We start from the raw sequence: 17,961 nt of genomic DNA, 5'->3' as shown, positions 1-17,961 counted from the left end.
ATACAGACTACATCAGAACCGACCCAGCGGGCACGCACAGCTTGTTTAAAACTGGTCTCTCTTCACCTGGGGAGAAACATTTCATGGTTTTATTTTGCCACCTGCGCGATGAATCTTCAGATGTCTTCAGTGCATTGAAACCTCTGAACCAGCCGGTCCCTTTAATACAGTTGGCTTCACTATTTAGAAAGACCAAACCGTCAGATATCGTCAGAAATAGTGGGATTCTTGATCAATATAGCCAAAACACCTTAAAAATAAAGACTGCATAGTGTACTTTGTTTTGCTCAGTTCCTTTATTTGTGATCAGAAAAAAAACTTTTATTAATACTTTGTGACTTTAATTAAGAATTAAAAAGATAAACAAGAAATTGCCGTGTGTAAAAAGACAGGAAGTGCTAAGACGCTACATTACAGAACAGGGTGGTCCTGTTGACAGAGGTTATCGGTCTCACTTTACATAGTTCCTGTTTGCAGACTATGTTTGGGAAGAGCAGTCCAATATGAGGTGAGAGGTCATTTGTGTTGTACATAATCCTTTTTTGTGTCCCTTGTAAAGAACTAATGGCAATTAAAACAACAAAAGCTCTTTCAATATTAAAGGCACAAGTGAAGGCCTCATCCGACCACTCTTATTGGTTCATAAAAATAAGCTTCAAAAAATTAACAGTTGTTCAGTTGTTGATAATTTAAATGAGCCTCACACCACAAAGTCAACATATCAGTTAGGCTATGCAGCAAAATGGGTACTTTGTGGAGCAAAACTGTCCCTTGCATCTCATTGTGCTAATAAGCAGGTCTCTCTAGAAAAGTGCCAGAGCTGGAACATGCTAACAACAACTACTCGTTTGTTTGGGTTCCTGGCACTGAATATAGTTGCTCTTTGATCTTTCCATTAATAAAACCACCCACGCATTATCTTTCAAAGCAACAGCAAGTGAATCAACAGACAGAGGGGAATGGTATCTGACAGCTAGCGGTTCTGCACCGAGTGGATAAGGGGGGCGGCTCCCAGCTCAGGGGCCAGGCAGGTAGACCTTGATCCTGTCCAGAAGGGCAGTGGGTTCCCACTGGAGGGCGTCCAGGCTGCCTCTGCAGTAGAAGGCCGTGGTAGCCAGGCCGGCCACCACCAGGGAGAGGACCACCGTGAGGGTGGAGGACCGTGGGGGCTCCGGGGTATCTTCAGGTCTGGTATTCAGGGCCTGGGCCACCCGCTCCCACTGCGTGAGAATGGCCTTGCGTGCCCCGTCCCACTTCCCCGGCCCGGTCAGACGGTACTGGTATGGGGTGACGGGCCCCAGGAGAACCTCCAGACCCAGTCTGGGGTCGGTTAGCAACAACTTCAGCAGGCTGGGACGCACCCCCACCTGTGAGGAAATCTCGTCCATGTACGGTGCATACTCTACCTGGATGGTGTGTCTCTGCGAGGTCACGTACCTGGGAGAGAGAGAGGGGAAGTCAACCCAGCCAGCGTTCGATCTACCCCTGCCTACATTCCTGCAGACCTTAAGGAATCCACCGTAATCCTCCCAGGAACGGAGACAGCCTCCAAAACAGTGCTTGAGTAACCCAGATACTGCCCAGAATTAGCCAGATAATTAATAACACTTTCATGAATGACAGGATTCGAGTCTTTGAGGTACCTTTTAGCCATCGTCTCTTCCTTGAACTTAATGTCTTTCAGCATGTTCGCCATCGAAGGAAGCTTGTTCAAACCTTGTGTGACACAAGTGAAGTGCGATGAGCGGTTGTGGAGGTAAACGTGATCTATGCTGAAAGACCAGACTGGAAGAGAGGATGTTTGCGGTGTTGTTTACCTTTAAAGACACGGGTGGCCCAGCGGGCCTGCATCTCAGAGATGGGCATGATAGCCCCTAGTGGCTGCACCAGCCCGATAACAGCCAGCGTGGGGCGCTCTAACCCAGGAGGGAACATGTACTTGTACAGGGACGCCTTGTTCCCAGACACAGAGAAAACCTCAGAGGCCAGGAAAGGGAAGGAGAAACTGTAGCCTGTGGCAAACACCTGGAGATAAAAAAAAAGATGAAATAGGATACTTTGCAGTATAACAAGACACCAATCACACGTGGCCCGTGTGTGTGTAGTGGTGTCAGGTGCGTGTGTGTTGGGAGAGAGGGGAGCATACCAGTAAGTCGATGTCATCCTCGACCGTCCCGTCGGAGAACACCACACTTGATCCCTGGATTCTCTGGATGTTGGGCTTCACCTTCACGGTCCCGGAGAGGATCCGGTTTGGCAGCTCGTCGTTCAGCATGGGATGCTGGCTGAACACCCTGGGTGGTCAACGCAAACACCGTTGTGTTAGAGGGGAGTCAGGTGGCTGAGCGGTGAGGGAGTCGGACTAGTAATCCGAAGGTTGCCAGTTCGATTCCCGGTCATGCCAACTGATGTTGTGTCCTTGGGCAAGTCACTTCACCCTGCTTGCCTCGGGGGAATGTCCCTGTACTTACTGTAAGTCGCTCTGGATAAGAGCGTCTGCTAAATGACTAAATGTAAATGTAGAACCGGTGGCGAAAATCTGCTATCAATTTTGGGGGGGACAATTATATGACATTTTCTCAAGAGGAATTCCTGAGGGGGACAACAAAATTACTGCTGTAACACATAGCCTACATTGTAATAAGTTAAATGTATATTATTAATATACAATATTAATTGACGTTATGTGTACTTTTCTATCTGGACCTTGAGTCTGCAAAATAAAGTTATATATAATATTATTTAAATTTCCTTATGTTTACAGTGATTTATTGGGGGGGACAAATCATCTTTTTCCCGGTGTTGGGGGGTCGTGTCCCCCCTGTTCCCCCTGGGATTTCTGCCTTTGGTTAGAACCATAGAATCTGGTTTATTCGCCATGTGAGTTCTGATTCTGATTCATAGACACCATAACAGGAAGTCCTATTGTTTCATCAGAAAAAAAGCTTACATGGTCTAGAGTAAAGACTTGTGTAAATGTGATAACATGGATGTGCACACCTGTGTTTGGGCTTCAGGCCATACAGACTGTGATTGAATCTTTTGTTTAGTCGGCCCTCTACCAGGGAGCAGATCATCCCGAAAGGCAGAATTCCTCGGAGAAAAATGGCAGGCCTTCCAAAAAGCATGTCCAGAGGTAACCCGTAATCCCCCACACGGTTCAAAACCCATGACCCTCGCCTGGTACTCAGGAACACCTGGAGGGGGAGAACCGAGGGATACAGGTGACCTTTGACCTAGGATGTATTTATCTATGATAAAAATGTTATAAAAACTTTCAAAGGTCTTGTTTTGCAGAAGTCTGTTTCTAGCACAGTACAATTACAGCATATCTTGAGAGTCGGGAGTCAGTTGGCTGAGCGGTGAGGGAGTCGGGCTAGTAATCCGAAGGTTGCCAGTTCGATTCCCGGTCATGCCAACTGACGTTGTGTCCTTGGGCAAGGCACTTCACCCTACTTGCCTCGGGGGAATGTCCCTGTACTTACTGTAAGTCGCTCTGGATAAGAGCGTCTGCTAAATGACTAAATGTAAATGTAAATGTAAATATCTTAATTTATTCTGGAATACAGTAGTTTGTGATTTTCGTATTCAGCCTTTTGCCCCCAGCTGGGTCTTTCATCCCCGTAGCAACCAAAGAACAATACGACATGTAAAAAAACATCATCTTTAAATGCTTGAGTAAACACAACACCTCTTATACAGTAGTTCTTTATTAATCATAGTAGAGTTTCGGAAAAGTTTGAAGCAGGACTGGGCGAGGGGTAAAGTGTGTGTGTGTGTGTGTGAGAGATACCTGTCGAGCGACTCTGCTAAACTCCACAGCGATGTCTCCACCTGAGTTCCCGATGCCGATCACCACAACCTTCTTCCCTCTCCACTCTTCTGGGCACTTGTAGTCCCGACTGTGGAAGAACGTTCCCTTGAACGTATCGATGCCTGCAAGTCACGCAGACCTCCCTCAATTAGGCTGCCCACTTCAGCCTAGCTGTCCAACTGTAATTTGCAATAAATATTATCATCATTATTATAATAATAATAATATAATATGTTTCTATAAGAGAATAATGAGGTTGAAAACACAGTATTTTTCTGGAAGATCTCAAAGCCGCTATTAGTCAGTTTACTCCACTACATCATTGTGGAATCAATGTGTTCAATTCAACGTTTTCTTGTATGTTGACTTTTGGTGCTGTGTGTAGAAAGGCAAATAGGTGCAGCTAGACAGCATGTTCCCTTGTTCCTGGAGCACAAGTTGACCTGTAGTACAGTTTCTTATACAATGTATTTCTCTATCTCAGATAACCCATGGCACAGTGAACCAAAGACACAGACGGACTGGTTACCATGACAGCAATTATTGCTTAAAGTAAGATGGTTCTATTATTTTGGCACCGATAGCCTCCTGTGAACGCAGGTCAAAGTCCACACCTCCCGTAGCACCTCTCTGGCTGACCTTATACAACTGCGTCAGAGGCTAACTGAAGCTGGAATCAAATCGCCAGTGTAAACAGTAGCACCTGGAACACTTAGGACAACCACAGGGGAATATTGTATAGCATGTGAGGTTGTGAAAGCTTCTGAAGTCACACGCACACACACGCACGCATACACACACACACACACGCACGCACACACACGCAGTGTCATACCAGGGAAGTCATGCAGAGGAAGATGGGGGTGACTGTGATGTCCGATGCAGATCATCACAGCATCGAAAACAAGCCTCTCCTTCTTTCCTTCCTTGTTCTCCGTCTCTACATCCCACTGGCCGGAGTGGCAGAAGTCTGGTCTCTGACGCACCTGTAGCACCCTGGTCTGATAGGACAGACAGACAGGCATTTAGACCAGACAGACAGACAGGCAGACATTTAGACCAGACAGATAGACAGTCATCCAGACCCAACAGACAATCAGATAGACAGTCAGTCAGACCAGAGACAGTCAGTCAGACAGTCAGTCAGTCAGACCAGAGAGACAGTCAGACCAGAAAGACAGTCAGTCAGTCAGTCAGACCAGAGAGACAGTCAGACCAGAAAGACAGTCAGTCAGTCAGACCAGAGAGACAGTCAGACCAGAAAGACAGTCAGTCAGTCAGACCAGAGAAACAGTCAGACAAGAGAGACAGTCAGTCAGTCAGACAAGAGAGACAGTCAGTCAGACCAGAAAGACAGTCAGTCAGACCAGAGAGACAGTCAGTCAGACCAGAGAGACAGTCAGACCAGAGACAGTCAGTCAGTCAGACCAGAGAGACAGTCAGCCAGTCAGTCAGACCAGAGAGACAGTCAGTCAGTCAGTCAGACCAGAGAGACAGTCAGTCAGACCAGAGAGACAGGTTCCTGTCTCTCCCACGAGGGTCTTGTCAGCGGCCTCTCTGACCCCATGACGACGACGATGACCTCACCTGGAAACGGATGTGCTTGGTCAGATGGAAGTGGTCGGCGTACATGCGAAAGTACTCCATGATCTGGGAGTTGTGCATGTAGTTTGAGAAGTGGCTGGGGATGGGGTAGTCACTGAAGCACATCATCTCCTTGGAGGTGTTGATGATGACAGAGTGGTAGATGCTGGCTCTGTCTGGCTCTGGGTTCTCCTGGAACGTGAAGGTCAAAGAGAAAATCGTTGACGTTACCGCTGTTTCTTACATGCCTGGCAAGCCAGCATAAAATACGAGTGCGAATTTAGCTTTCAGATCGTTGCACTGTCAGATTCCTACTCACCTTGAACCTCCACAGCCCTCCGATGTCATCGCTGGACTCGAAGCACACAGGCTCCAGGCCCTCATCGAGACAGGACTTGATGCAGGCCAGACCTGAGCTCCCGCCTCCGATCACTGCAACGCGACGACTCATCCTGTCTGTCTGAGGAGGGAAGGTTGGCCTTTGAGTGAAACACGAGCGATATATATGGACATTCACAACAAGGGAAGACTGAAATACAGCTAGTTCCCGTCTCCTCGTGCCTCTTGGTGGTCAGTAGCACGATGGCCTGCAGGTGGTCTACAAGCTGCAGAGATAACGCTTTTAGAAACCTGACAAACAACAACACATCGAGGCTATTGCAACCTGCTGTAGGCCTACACATAGGTGTGGTTACAACTAACTACCCCACGAGTATATTTATATGATTCAGTCGAATCTCCGTTAATGTTTTTTTCGGTCAGAACTTGTTAACGGGCTTTTTCAAAGCATTTTACAAAGTCACAATTAAATTTCCACAAACGTTTTTTCATCGGAAGGTGTCGCTTTATCATTACAAGAAGTTGGCTATGCGTAAACTGCCTTGAAAACAACATGGACCAACGTGTCTTGCAAAAAGTTATAAGCAAATTAGAAAATGCATAGCCGAAATTCAGGAAAGTTGATCAAATTCTAATTTACGCTTGTCTTAGGTTACCTGTTACACCGACAGCAGAAATGTTTAGTTGCAAAATCTGAAAGTGTTGTGTAAGCTACAGATAAGGATGGAGGGCGGAGTTTAGTTCAGCGTCTTGTAGGCTGGGCTTTCGAAGTCTTTAGAATATTAATGCAACGATTAGCCACAAATGACACACGATCTCACGGTCTTTTTGACAATTAGTTAATTTTGTAAAGGATCAAATGACGTAAATAACGTATTCATTTCGGTTCAATCAGAAAATCACAGTCACTACTACTTCAAAATGGGGCTCGGTGTTCAGACGGTACTGGTATTGGATGACAGGACTCAGAAGCACCCGCAGACAGGAGTGTGTGTGTCTGTAAGTCAGTGTGTGTGTGTCCATAGGTGTGTGTGTGTCTGTGTCAGTGTGACTGCTCATGTCAAGTGGGCAGGTCTGCCGGGGGGAGGAGGAGGGAGGGATGAGGAGGAGGGGGGAGGAGAGGAGGATTACTGTGTCTAGTGGGTTGGATCCCTGTGTCATTGTGAGTCCAGTAGCCTACAATGTGCATCCCAAGATTTGAATACAAGGACGTTTAAAAATAAGTATTTAACCAATGAACAGAACACATCCTGTTTTATTATTGTTTATGTCTCATTTAGCTGACTGACCGAATCAATCTCTTCCTGATGCAGCTGCAGACACAGGAACCAAATGACTTTGAGGCAGTTGAGAGGTGAGTTGTTAAATGAGATCTCCATCTCCTTGCAAGGGTAATTGCCCATGCTGTTACACATCATGTACAGCAGGAACAGAGGCAACACTGTCGCAGTAATCAAACACTCAAGAATTCAACACCGCATCCCCCCAGGGTGTGAGTATGTCCTAACCCCCCCACCCCCTCCTCCGTTCCCCACCTGGAGGGTTGCCCAGGAGGATGTTTTAATCCACTATGCTGTTAAGCCTGAGTAAGCAGATCTGGGGGAGTAGGTCATCAACCCAATCAGGCTGAATGACAACAGGACAACAGCACTTCCTCCTTCCTCTGCAACTTCCTACTTCTCCCTGGCCCACTTCCTCTGCAGCTTCCTGCTTCTCCCTGGACCACTTCCTCTGCAGCTTCCTGCTTCTCCCTGGCCCACTTCCTCTGCAGCTTCCTGCTTCTCCCTGGCCCACTTCCTCTGCAGCTTCCTGCTTCTCCCTGGCCCACTTCCTCTGCAGCTTCCTGCTTCTCCCTGGCCCACTTCCTCTGCAGCTTCCTGCTTCTCCCTGGCCCACTTCCTCTGCAGCTTCCTGCTTCTCCTTGGCCCACTTCCTCTGCAGCTTCCTGCTTCTCCCTGGCCCACTTCCTCTGCAACTTCCTGCTTCTCCCTGGCCCACTTCCTGCTGTGCTATTTTGGTGCTGGACAGTGAGATCCCTCACACACCTGGGAGGTAAGAGGGATGCAGAAGGGATCTTTATCCTTAATTCATCCCTTAGACATTGTGCCATTTCTTGTAAAAACATTTTTTTAATTTGGTGTGGCATATGAAACTCACCTTGGGGAATTCAGATGTAAAAAATATGAGATGATTTTGGTTGTGACGTTTGTTGTTTTGGTACACCATCACATTAAGGTAAAGGATAGACATTTCTTTCAATGGGGACAAAAACAAAAACTGGAGAAACATTTAGTAGTTATACATTCTGTCGGTTCCTTGTTCCTTCAGTGTGAGATGTGTGTGGCTTGGCTACATTGTCAGAACAGTGTTGGGTGATTCTAGATCCTCCAGTGGAGCAGCCTCTACAAAATCCCCCCTAGCAGGGCGGGGAAATCCTCCAGGAGCTGGGCTGGGTCCGGCAGGGCGGCTCTCAGTCGACCATGGAACACCAGCACAGCTAGGACCACCGACCCCCCAAACAGGGTGAGCAGCCAGGGGTAGGAGAGGAGGCCCGAGGGGCTGGGGACTGGTTCTGGTTCTGCCCTGGTCCTGAAGGGCTGGGCCACCCGCTCCCACTGTGTGAGGATGGCCTCGCGTGCCCCGGCCCACTTCCCCGGCCCGGTCAGACGGTACTGGTATGGGGTGACGGGCCCCAGGAGAACCTCCAGACCCAGTCTGGGGTCAGTCAGCAACAGCTTGATTATGCTGGGACGCACCCCCACCTGTAGGGATGAAACAAACATCCCATAATGTTGACCCGCCGTAAAACGATCAATGCTCCATCTTTCTTTTCCCACTGACCTCCGTAGCGATGGAGTCCAGGTATGAGATGAAGTCCACCTGGAGGGCAGCCTGTCTGGGGCAGGGGTATCTGTGGGGCAGAGACAGACCCTGTTAGAGCGCCGAGCTAAAAGCGTCTTGTACTGAGTGAACCACCTCCTTTACTATTCATCCATTTACATTTACATTTAGTCATTTAGCAGACGCTCTTATCCAGAGCGACTTACAGTAAGTACAGGGACATTCCCCCGAGGCAAGTAGGGTGAAGTGCCTTGCCCAAGGACACAACGTCATTTGGCACGGCCGGGGATTGAACCAACAACCTTCTGAATAATAGCCCGACTCCCTAACCGCTCAGCCATCTGACCCCAATCCTCATCCTCATTCCCTCATCCATTTACCCCTTCATGTTTCTCTTCCTCTCGGTCTCTATTGCAGTCAGCATTAGGCGCTTTGGAGGAAGCTGGTGCAGCCCTGAGATGAAAAAGAGAGAGGGGTATAACCAGTAGAGCGTGACTGTGTATGTCTGTATTTATGTGTATGTGTGTCTATGTCTGTGTGTGTATGTGTGTGTCTGTGTGTCTGTTTGTGTGTATTGACCTGCTATGACCCGTGTAGCCCAGCGCGCCTGCATCTCCACCAGCGGCATGATGGGCCCTTTGGTCTGGAACAATCCCATGACGGCAAGCGTGGGGCGCTCCAGAGACGCGGGGAACACACGCCTGAGAACACGACGCAGGACAAGGAAACGGAAACCAACTGTCAAACAGAGATCCTGATCACATGACGTTCCAGGATATCCTCGTCTGCTCTCTGTTTAATAGCATGGAAGGAGCTTGAAAACCTGTGTTTTCATCCAGAGAGTTGTGTGTATATAGTTTGTGAGGGTCCTGTGGATGTCCAGCCTGATGACATCTGACCTGTAGAGGGTCAGCTCTCCTCCCGACCCCTGGAACAGAGACGTGGGCAGGAAGGAGAAGGTTCCGCTGTAGCCGGTGCAGAACACCACCGCGTCGATGTTCTCCTCCGCGGTTCCGTCCTCAAACGTAACTCCGGAGCCTTGGAACCCCTGCAGGTTGGGCTTCATCACCAGCGCCCCCCGGAGGACACGTCCTGGAAGGTCGTCGTTGATCAGCGGCCTCCTGTCCAAGAGCCTGGGAGAGACAGGTGGGAGAGACAGGTAAGAGAGACAAGGAAGGAGAGAGAAAGCATTGGTGATGGAAGCACCAAATGATTGTATGGTGGCAGAACTGTGTCTGGTCTGTAGCTGTGTGTCTGCCAGGGGAAGGCACCTGTGTGTGGGCTGCAGGCCGTACAGCCTGTGGTCGTATCTGTGGTTGAGGTCTCTCTCGGCGGCCCAGTTGACCAGAGCCCTGGGCAGGAGGAGGGTCAGCAGGGCGTTCTTCCTGGTAATGGCCGTCATGTCCAGTGGAAGACCATGGCTGGACATGCGACCCATCACCCAGGCTCCCTTTCGTGTGCTCAAGAACGTCTGAAGGGGGTGGGGATGAAATCTCATGAGCCGGATAAACAAGAAGTGTTGGTAGATGGTAAGATGGTTGTCAGCAGCAACATGGCAGCCAGATTTGAGATGGTTTCCCCTGACAGTCGGCCCTACCTTCTCTGCGGATCGGCTAATCTCCACGGCGATGTCTCCTCCAGAGTTTCCGATGCCAACCACCAGCACTGTCTTTCCTCGGAAGTCGCGAGCGTCCTTGTACTCCCAGCTGTGACAGCACTTCCCCTGGAACGTGTCGTGGCCTGAAGGACAGCACAGAAACACACGTTTACACGCCACACGCATCCTCATCGACAAGACACGGAGCTTAGAGGAGTGCGGGGAACAAGCAGGGGGACCTGGGAAGTCTTTGAGGGGGGAGATGGGGTGTGTGTAGTGGCCGGAACACACTAGAACACCGTCGAACACGTGTCTCTCCTCCTGCCCCTCGCTGTCTTCAATCACTATCTCCCACTGCCCAGAGTGAGTGAAGTCTGGCCTCTGACTCACACTCCGCACTGTGGTCTGTCAAAAACACACACACACAGCAACACACACACACACACACAAGAAAACAAAGAATCACATAAAAACAAGCACACATGAAAATATAAGGAAACAAAGACACACACACACAAACAAACACACAGAACACACATGCAGTACACACAAACACACTACATGAGGATCTGTCCAAACTGTTTGGATTCCAGCACAGAGAGAAAGGAGAGAGGGTTGACCTGGAAACGGATGTGTCGCAGGAGGTCAAAGTGCTCAGAGTAGAGCCTGAAGTACTGCAGCAACTGGGAGTGCTTCATGTAGTTGGGGTAGTGATCAGGCATGGGGAAGTCACTGAAGCACATCATCTCCTTGGAGGTGTTCACGACCAGGGAGCGATAGATGCTGGAGCGTTCTGGCTCGGCGCTCTCCTGTGGACACGGGGACAGGAACATCCGATCAGACACAGGGAGGCAAGACCTCAACGGTTATCGCTGGTCTTCTGTGATGTCATGATGATATATTCTATGGTGTCTGAACTCTCTGGGCCCTCAGAGATGCAGTTGTGATTCACTGAAGCAGTCTCCTGCCCGCTCCCCTCTCAGAGCTCACCTTGAACCTCCACAGCCCTCCGATGTCATCGCTGGACTCGAAGCACACAGGCTCCAGGCCCTCATCGAGACAGGACTTGATGCAGGTCAGACCTGAGCTCCCTCCTCCGATCACTGCAACGCGACAACTCATCCTGTCTGCTGGCCTATCTGCCTGCCTGCCTGCCTGCCTGCCTGCCTGCCTGTCTGTCTGTCTGTCTGTCTGTCAGTCTGTCAGCCTGCCTGTCAGCCTGCCTGCCTGTCAGCCTGTCTGTCTGTCTGTCTGTCTGTCTGTCTGTCTGTCTGGGTTAGCGGGAAGCTAAGGCTGCTGGATAGAAGACAGCCAGGGAGAGCACAAGGGAAGATCAGTCAGCCAGTCAGTCAGTTGAGCTATAAAAAACAAACATTGACCCAGTGAGACAAGGCAACTCACCAAACTGCATGAACATTGTTGTAATTGTTGATTTCAGAATACTAGTACTTCATTCCTAACTTCCTGATCCGGCCTGTTCTCACCTCTTGCTTGGGGCTCGGCCTTAATGTTGCCCGAGCTAGCTGGCGCTGACGTAGAAAATCCTGAAAACTAGCAGGAAGAAGCCTGTTGCGCAACTCTGTTTGACTCGGGGGAAGAACTTTGATCTGCTGCCTTCTGAAGAGGAGGGGGAGTGTCTGTCTTGGATACTCTGATAGCAGCTACTCACTCACTGTGGTTAGATTAAGCATTGTTTTAGATTACAGAAGCATGTTTATTGATTATACATTGACAGAGGATGGATTTCCATGAACTATATTCCACATCAAGGGTTCAGGGGGGGAAGGGAAAGGACAATCACCTTGCTTAACCCTTACTTTAGTATTCATTAACTAAAAGGTCTAAAAGCCTGCCACCTTTTGGCCAAATGACAAAACTCTGCTGTTGCTCTGTAATTATGAACACTGGGGCATCACTAGGCATTGATGGAACATGCTACTGTGGTCGATTCTAGCTTCAGAAGAACAGCTGACTTGAAAGGTCTGTCTCTTCACAAACTGAAATGACTGAGATGTGCTGTTCAGGCAGAGGAAGATCTTTTGCTATTAGAGCATGATTCAGGAGGTAAAACAATGGACACATCTTTACAGCAGGGCACACACATTTATGATTAAAATGTTTTATTCATGATGAAAAAGGTTAAAGATGGTGAATCATACATATTCATAAGGTGAAGTGACAAAATTAGTCTCATACTCCACAATCGGCACTAACATAGATGCCAAGTTTATTGATATTCATGCCACAGTGGACAGAAGAAGCCATCATAAACTATATAATAATCGGATATAGGAGGTTTGGTGCTTTCTCTTAGATTCATGAAAACTGTCTGAGAGGCAGTAGAATGTGATGAGATAGAGGAAGGTTTGGGGTGAACTTGAGATCAAATCCTGCCTCTGCATCCTGTGGGTGGGTCTTCTCCTTGTCTGGACCGTGTCAGATGCTCGGTGGTCGGATGGTGTCGAAGAGGGAGGTGAGGTGGGAGTGGTGGTTGTGGTGGACGTAGTAGGCAGCACCTACCCCGACCGCGGCCGTCAGACCGAGCTTGAACAGACGGCCTAGCCAGGAACTTTCCGGCTTATCCACCTGAGGGGTGAAAGGGGAAGTCAGTCAGAACTACCGATAACATTTTACATTTAGTCATTTAGCAGACGCTCTTATCCAGACCGACTTACAGTAACTTACAGAAGTTACTTACAGTAACTTCACCCTACATTTCCCCCGAGGCAAGTAGGGTGAAGTGCCTTGCCCAAGGACACAACGTCATTTCGCACGGCCAAGAATCTAACCGGCAACCTTCTAAATAATAGCCCGATTCCCTAACCGCTCAGCCATCTGACCCCCCCCCCCCCCCCCCCCCCGGATAACTGACCTGTCGGATCAAATCTGCGATGGACTCACCTGTCTGGTCTTCAGAGGCTGATACATGCGATCCCTCTGGGTCAGAATGGCCTTGCGAGCACCGTCCCACTTGCCAGGGCCCGTCAGGCGGTACTGGTAGGCGGACACGGGCCCCCACAGGATCTGCTTGAAGAGCGGGTAGTCTGTGAAGAACAGCCAGAGCAGGCTAGGTCTCACCCCCGCCTCACCAGCGATTTCATCCATGTAGGAGACGAAATCCACGTGCAGAGGAGTCAGCTTGGACAGAACGAAGCTGTCGGGAGGACAGGGAGATCAGATCATTACATTACATTTAGTCATTTAGCAGACGCTCTTATCCAGAGCGACTTACAGTAAGTACAGGGACATTCTCCCCGAGGCAAGTAGGGTGAAGTGCCTTGCCCAAGGACGCAACGTAATTTTTTCACGGCTGGGAATCGAACCAACAACCATCTGATTAATAGCCCGACTCCCTAACCGCTCAGCCACCTGACCACCAGATCAGAGGAGATTGTGTGGGGATAGGATAGATTGTGTGTGTTGACCTGCTATGACCCGTGTAGCTCAGCGCGCCTGCATCTCCACCAGCGGCATGATGGGCCCTTTGGTCTGGAACAATCCCATGACGGCAAGCGTGGGGCGCTAGGATAGATTGGATTAGTTGTCTTTGTAATCAAGCGTTCGTGGAGACTCACTTCTTGTTCATGTCTTTGGTGTCACTCTCAACAGACTTTAACATCGCCTGGCTAGACGGCAGTTTCTTGAGCCCTGTGGAACAAAAGCAAACAGAAAAGCTGAGAGGAAACTCCACAATAGCCAGCCAACAAGTCAACAATGCTAGCCAGCAAGCTAGCCAGTCAGCCAGCCGAACATCCAGCCTCAGGCTACCTTTGAAGATGCGTGCCACCCAGCGAGACTGCATCTCAGCCTGGGGCATGATGGCCCCCAGGGCGTGGATGAATCCCACCACGGCCAGGGTGTTGTGCTCCAGGGCAGGGGGAAACACGTGTTTGTACAGCGCCACCCGGTGGCCGGACATCTGCAACACCTCTCGCGGCAGGAAGGAGAAGTCGTAGTTGTATCCCGTGGCGAACACAACCATGTCCACCTGCGGAGAGTGAAACCCCTACGGGTTACCGACGACACAGCTGTACGTTCACACGAGGAGAGGTTTCAGATGTCTCCATGACGGTTCGGACCTTCTCCACCACGCTCCCGTCTTCGAAGACGACGCTGGAGCCGACGAACTCCTTCACGTTGGGTTTGATCACCACGCTGCCCGCCAGGATCTTGTGAGGGAGCTCGTCGTTTATCACTGGGATCTGACTGAAGAGCCTAGGGAGGGGGGGGAGGGAGGGGGGGAGGGGGGGTGGAGGGAGGGGGGAGGGAGGGAGGGGGGAGGGAGGGGGGAGGGAGGGAGGGGGGGGAGGAGGGGGAGGGAGGGAGGGCCAGATGTATCGCTGGATCAATAGGACCACAATGGGGGAGCGAGGAGGGTCAATGCAGGACAGCAGAGACATCGACCGCAACAGACAGGCAGGCAGGCACAGACAGAGACAGACAGACAGACAGACAGACAGACAGACAGACAGACAGACAGACAGACACAGACAGACAGACAGACAGACAGGCAGGCAGGCAGGCAGGCAGGCAGGCAGGCACAGACAGACACAGACAGGCAGACAGGCAGGCAGGCAGGCAGGCAGGCAGGCAGGCACAGACAGACAGACACAGACAGGCAGACAGGCAGGCAGGCAGGCACAGACAGACACAGACAGGCAGACAGACAGACAGACAGACAGACAGACAGGCAGACAGACAGGCAGACAGGCAGGCAGGCAGGCAGGCAGGCACAGACAGACACAGACACAGACAGACAAACAGGCAGGCAGACAGGCACAGACAGGCAGACAGGCAGACAGATCCTCACCTGTGTTTGGGCTTGAGAGCATACGTGGTGTGGTCATACATGGCGTTGAGCATCCTCTCTCCAAACCAGTTGAGGAAGCTCATTGGCAGCACCTGGAAGAGGATGTGGACGAACCTGGTGTTGTAGTTCATGTCCACGGGCAGCCCGTTGTCCGACACCTGGCGTAAGACCCAGGCTCCTCGACGGGTGCTCAGGTACACCTGGACATCCCAACAACAGTTTCCCATCACACCTCACCTTGTGGAACCCAGTTAGTTCACCTTGTGGAACCCAGTTAGATTACATTGTGGAACCCAGTTAGGTCACCTTGTGGAACCCAGTTAGGTCACCTTGTGGAACCCAGTTAGTTCACCTTGTGGAACCCAGTTAGGTCACCTTGTGGAACCCAGTTAGGTCACCTTGTGGAACCCAGTTAGGTCACCTTGTGGAACCCAGTTAGGTCACCTTGTGGAACTAAGACAGGTCTAACTAACTAGGTCAGAGAACGAAAATATTCTAATTTTCAGTAAAACATCTTTGGGGGGATTCTCACCTCACGAGTGAGATGTTTGTCTCACTCCAACTTGCGTGACAAAAAAAACTAACTTTTATTTTATAATCAGTGTGTGTTTATACAAGCACATACGATGAAGACCTCTGACCTGTTCTGCCACTCTGCTGGTCTCCACGGCGATGTCACTTCCTGAGTTTCCAATGCCAACGACCACCACCCTCTTGCCCTTCATCTCATCAGGCTCCTTGTAGTCCCAGCTGTGGCTGTACTTCCCCTCAAACGCCTCGATCCCTGCCACACACACACACACATTAGAGTTCCCATTTCCGCAGTGCTGGACTTCTGGACATTCTTGGTTGGTCACAGTCGTGTGGTCAGGGTGGGTGTCGAGTCACCTGGGAACTCTCCGAGAGGCAGGTGCGGGGAGGTGTAGTGACCAGAGCAGACGATGACCGCGTCAAACACCTGCTTCTCCTCCACTCCCTCCCTGCTCGCCGTCACGACCTCCCACTGGCCTGAGCGGCTGAAGTCTGAAGTCTGCCTCACTCTCCGCACCGTGGTCTGCAACACACACACACACACAACAGCAGGTCAGCCGACAGGGATGACACACACACACACACATACACAACAGCAGGTCAGCCGACAGGGATGACACACACACACACACACACACACAACAGCAGGTCAGCCGACAGGGATCACACACACACACACAACAGCAGGTCAGCCGACAGGGATGACACACACACACACACACACACAACAGCATGTCAGCCGAGAGGGCTGTTCACCAGCAGCGTCGCTGTCTCCTCGCTCGGTCTGTCTACCTGGAAACGGATGCGTTGCAGCAGTTTGAAGGTCTCTGCGTACAACCTGAAGTACTGCAGGATGCGTGAGTGGTGCATGTAGTTGGGGTAGTCTGCTGGGATGGGGAAGTCGCTGAAACAGATCATCTCCTTGGAGGTGTTGATGGTGAGGGAGCGGTAAATATTGGCCCTCTTGGGCTCGGAGACTTCCTGTTTGGGCGACAGAACGACACGGTGAGCACTAGCCACTGCTGTGACCGTTACCGTGAGTATGAGTAAAAATAAATTCTGGCATCTTCACAAAAAATGAGAAAGACGACGTGGATTTCGGTGCAGAAATGACAACATCCAACCCACTATCCACAGCCCAATGTAAGGGCTGTGGATAGTGATCCACAGCCCTTACATTTTAGTTATTTAGCAGACGCTCTTATCCAGAGCGACTTACAGTATATACAGGGACATCCCCCCGAGGCAAGTAGGGTGAAGTGCCTTGCCCAAGGACACAATGTCCTTTTTGCATGGCTGGAAATCGAACCGGCAACCTTCTGATTAATAGCCCGATTCCCTAACCGCTCAGCCATCTGATTCCCTACCTTGAACCTCCACAGCCCCCCGATGTCATCGCTGGACTCGAAGCACACAGGCTCCAGGCCCTCCTCCAGGCAGGACTTGATGCAGGCCAGACCAGAGGGTCCGGCCCCGATGACAGCCACTCTACGCACCATGCTGGATCTGAGGAGGAAGTGTTACCCTGGGATACGGGGATATGGACACAAACACATGCTCAAACCAGACATACACCCTGGGAAACTGTTGTGGATTAAGAAGTTTGCTCTCCTAAGAAGGATTCTCAAAAATAGTCAAGGTGGCTTGATGGTTTATTCAGCACAACGTCGGTAGTACATGGAAGGTTCCAAAAAGCATTCACATTTCTCTGGACATCTCGTTATATAGACAGATATGAGGAACAATCCCCCGCCCTGCATGATTCTATTTCACAACCTTCTTGAAAGGTTTCTTCCCACAGTTCGGTCAAGGCCAACCTGCACATAATGCGTGCGCATCCCTTGGCTCCTAAAGTGTTGTTGAACTCCTCTGTCCTCAAGAAACCCCCATCTAAATCCACTCCACATGTCCTAGTTTCTTCTCAAACCCCAGTTCACCCCAGATCTCAATCTCAACATCTCTCCTTCTCTGGATGTTATGTTTTTCTCCTCCAAAACAAGAACCCTATTGTACTGCTATTGAGACACTCGCACACCACAGTCTCCCCTGACGCTGACTCACCCTGGCCCCTCTTTCTCCTCACTGTTCTGGGGAGCCATGCCTGCCACTTTTGAGACATGACTCTGGGAATAGGGGGTTTTCTTAGTCCTCATGTTCTCATTTATAACTGATCACAGCTGCTTCACCTCCGGAACCCTACTGGGTCACTGTCCAGCAGCCTTGTTGATTGTCTAGCAAGCCTTTGTTATATAACTTTTACTCAACCTCACTATTTGAGATACACACACACATCCCAATCTTAGGACTGCAAAGTAGCTGGACCCTGACCCTCCCCTGGACCCCTGCCACCCAGCCCAATAATCAAGAAACACGACAAAACGTACAAAAGTATTTATCTTGAGACCACGAGGAACTGGGTGATACTCACATGTCAAACACACGACA

The 17,961-nt window shown here is 50.2% G+C and overlaps 2 protein-coding genes across 2 annotated transcripts; both read right to left on the bottom strand.

Moving 5' to 3' along the window:
• Window positions 1-287: 287 nt before the first annotated feature.
• Window positions 288-6,430, bottom strand: LOC136935911 (flavin-containing monooxygenase 5-like). Its single transcript, XM_067229602.1, has 10 exons — window positions 6,394-6,430; window positions 5,718-5,858; window positions 5,402-5,590; window positions 4,650-4,815; window positions 3,794-3,936; window positions 3,001-3,197; window positions 2,147-2,294; window positions 1,818-2,025; window positions 1,644-1,716; window positions 288-1,437 (listed from the first exon to the last, which is right to left on the bottom strand). Exons 2-10 carry the CDS (start codon window positions 5,847-5,849, stop codon window positions 1,017-1,019), a joined length of 1,677 nt encoding a protein of 558 aa, XP_067085703.1. The 5' UTR covers window positions 5,850-5,858; window positions 6,394-6,430; the 3' UTR covers window positions 288-1,016.
• An 849-nt stretch (window positions 6,431-7,279) lies between these two features.
• Window positions 7,280-17,194, bottom strand: LOC136935767 (uncharacterized). The gene is made up of 20 exons (XM_067229433.1): window positions 16,884-17,194; window positions 16,309-16,497; window positions 15,874-16,039; window positions 15,627-15,769; window positions 14,986-15,185; window positions 14,255-14,390; window positions 13,944-14,163; window positions 13,751-13,823; window positions 13,077-13,329; window positions 12,615-12,761; window positions 11,166-11,366; window positions 10,796-10,984; window positions 10,415-10,580; window positions 10,176-10,318; window positions 9,850-10,049; window positions 9,478-9,711; window positions 9,158-9,279; window positions 8,959-9,031; window positions 8,579-8,648; window positions 7,280-8,499 (listed from the first exon to the last, which is right to left on the bottom strand). The coding sequence occupies exons 1-20, from the start codon at window positions 17,013-17,015 to the stop codon at window positions 8,140-8,142; spliced, it is 3,417 nt and encodes a 1,138-aa protein (XP_067085534.1). The 5' UTR covers window positions 17,016-17,194; the 3' UTR covers window positions 7,280-8,139.
• Between the last annotated feature and the right edge of the window lie 767 nt (window positions 17,195-17,961).

The sequence above is a fragment of the Osmerus mordax genome, chromosome 26 (assembly GCF_038355195.1).
Source record: "Osmerus mordax isolate fOsmMor3 chromosome 26, fOsmMor3.pri, whole genome shotgun sequence".
Taxonomy (NCBI): domain Eukaryota; kingdom Metazoa; phylum Chordata; class Actinopteri; order Osmeriformes; family Osmeridae; genus Osmerus; species Osmerus mordax.
Note: the sequence above shows the minus strand (reverse complement) of the source record. Positions and strands in the feature narration are given on the sequence as shown.

Bases quoted from the DNA above. Each gene is read 5' to 3' on its own strand.
- LOC136935767 (XM_067229433.1), bottom strand. From the start codon at position 17,015: ATGGTGCGTAGAGTGGCTGTCATCGGGGCCGGACCCTCTGGTCTGGCC. The intron at 9,712-9,849 runs GTGCCTTCCCCT...TGTCTCTCCCAG, and splicing joins GGCCTGCAGCCCACACACAG to GCTCTTGGACAGGAGGCCGC. The intron at 9,280-9,477 runs GTCAGATGTCAT...TCGTGTTCTCAG, and splicing joins GGAGAGCTGACCCTCTACAG to GCGTGTGTTCCCCGCGTCTC.
- LOC136935911 (XM_067229602.1), bottom strand. From the start codon at position 5,849: ATGAGTCGTCGCGTTGCAGTGATCGGAGGCGGGAGCTCAGGTCTGGCC. The intron at 5,591-5,717 runs GTGAGTAGGAAT...TTCACGTTCCAG, and splicing joins GAGGGCTGTGGAGGTTCAAG to GAGAACCCAGAGCCAGACAG. The intron at 1,438-1,643 runs GTACCTCAAAGA...TCTCTCTCCCAG, and splicing joins GAAGAGACGATGGCTAAAAG to GTACGTGACCTCGCAGAGAC.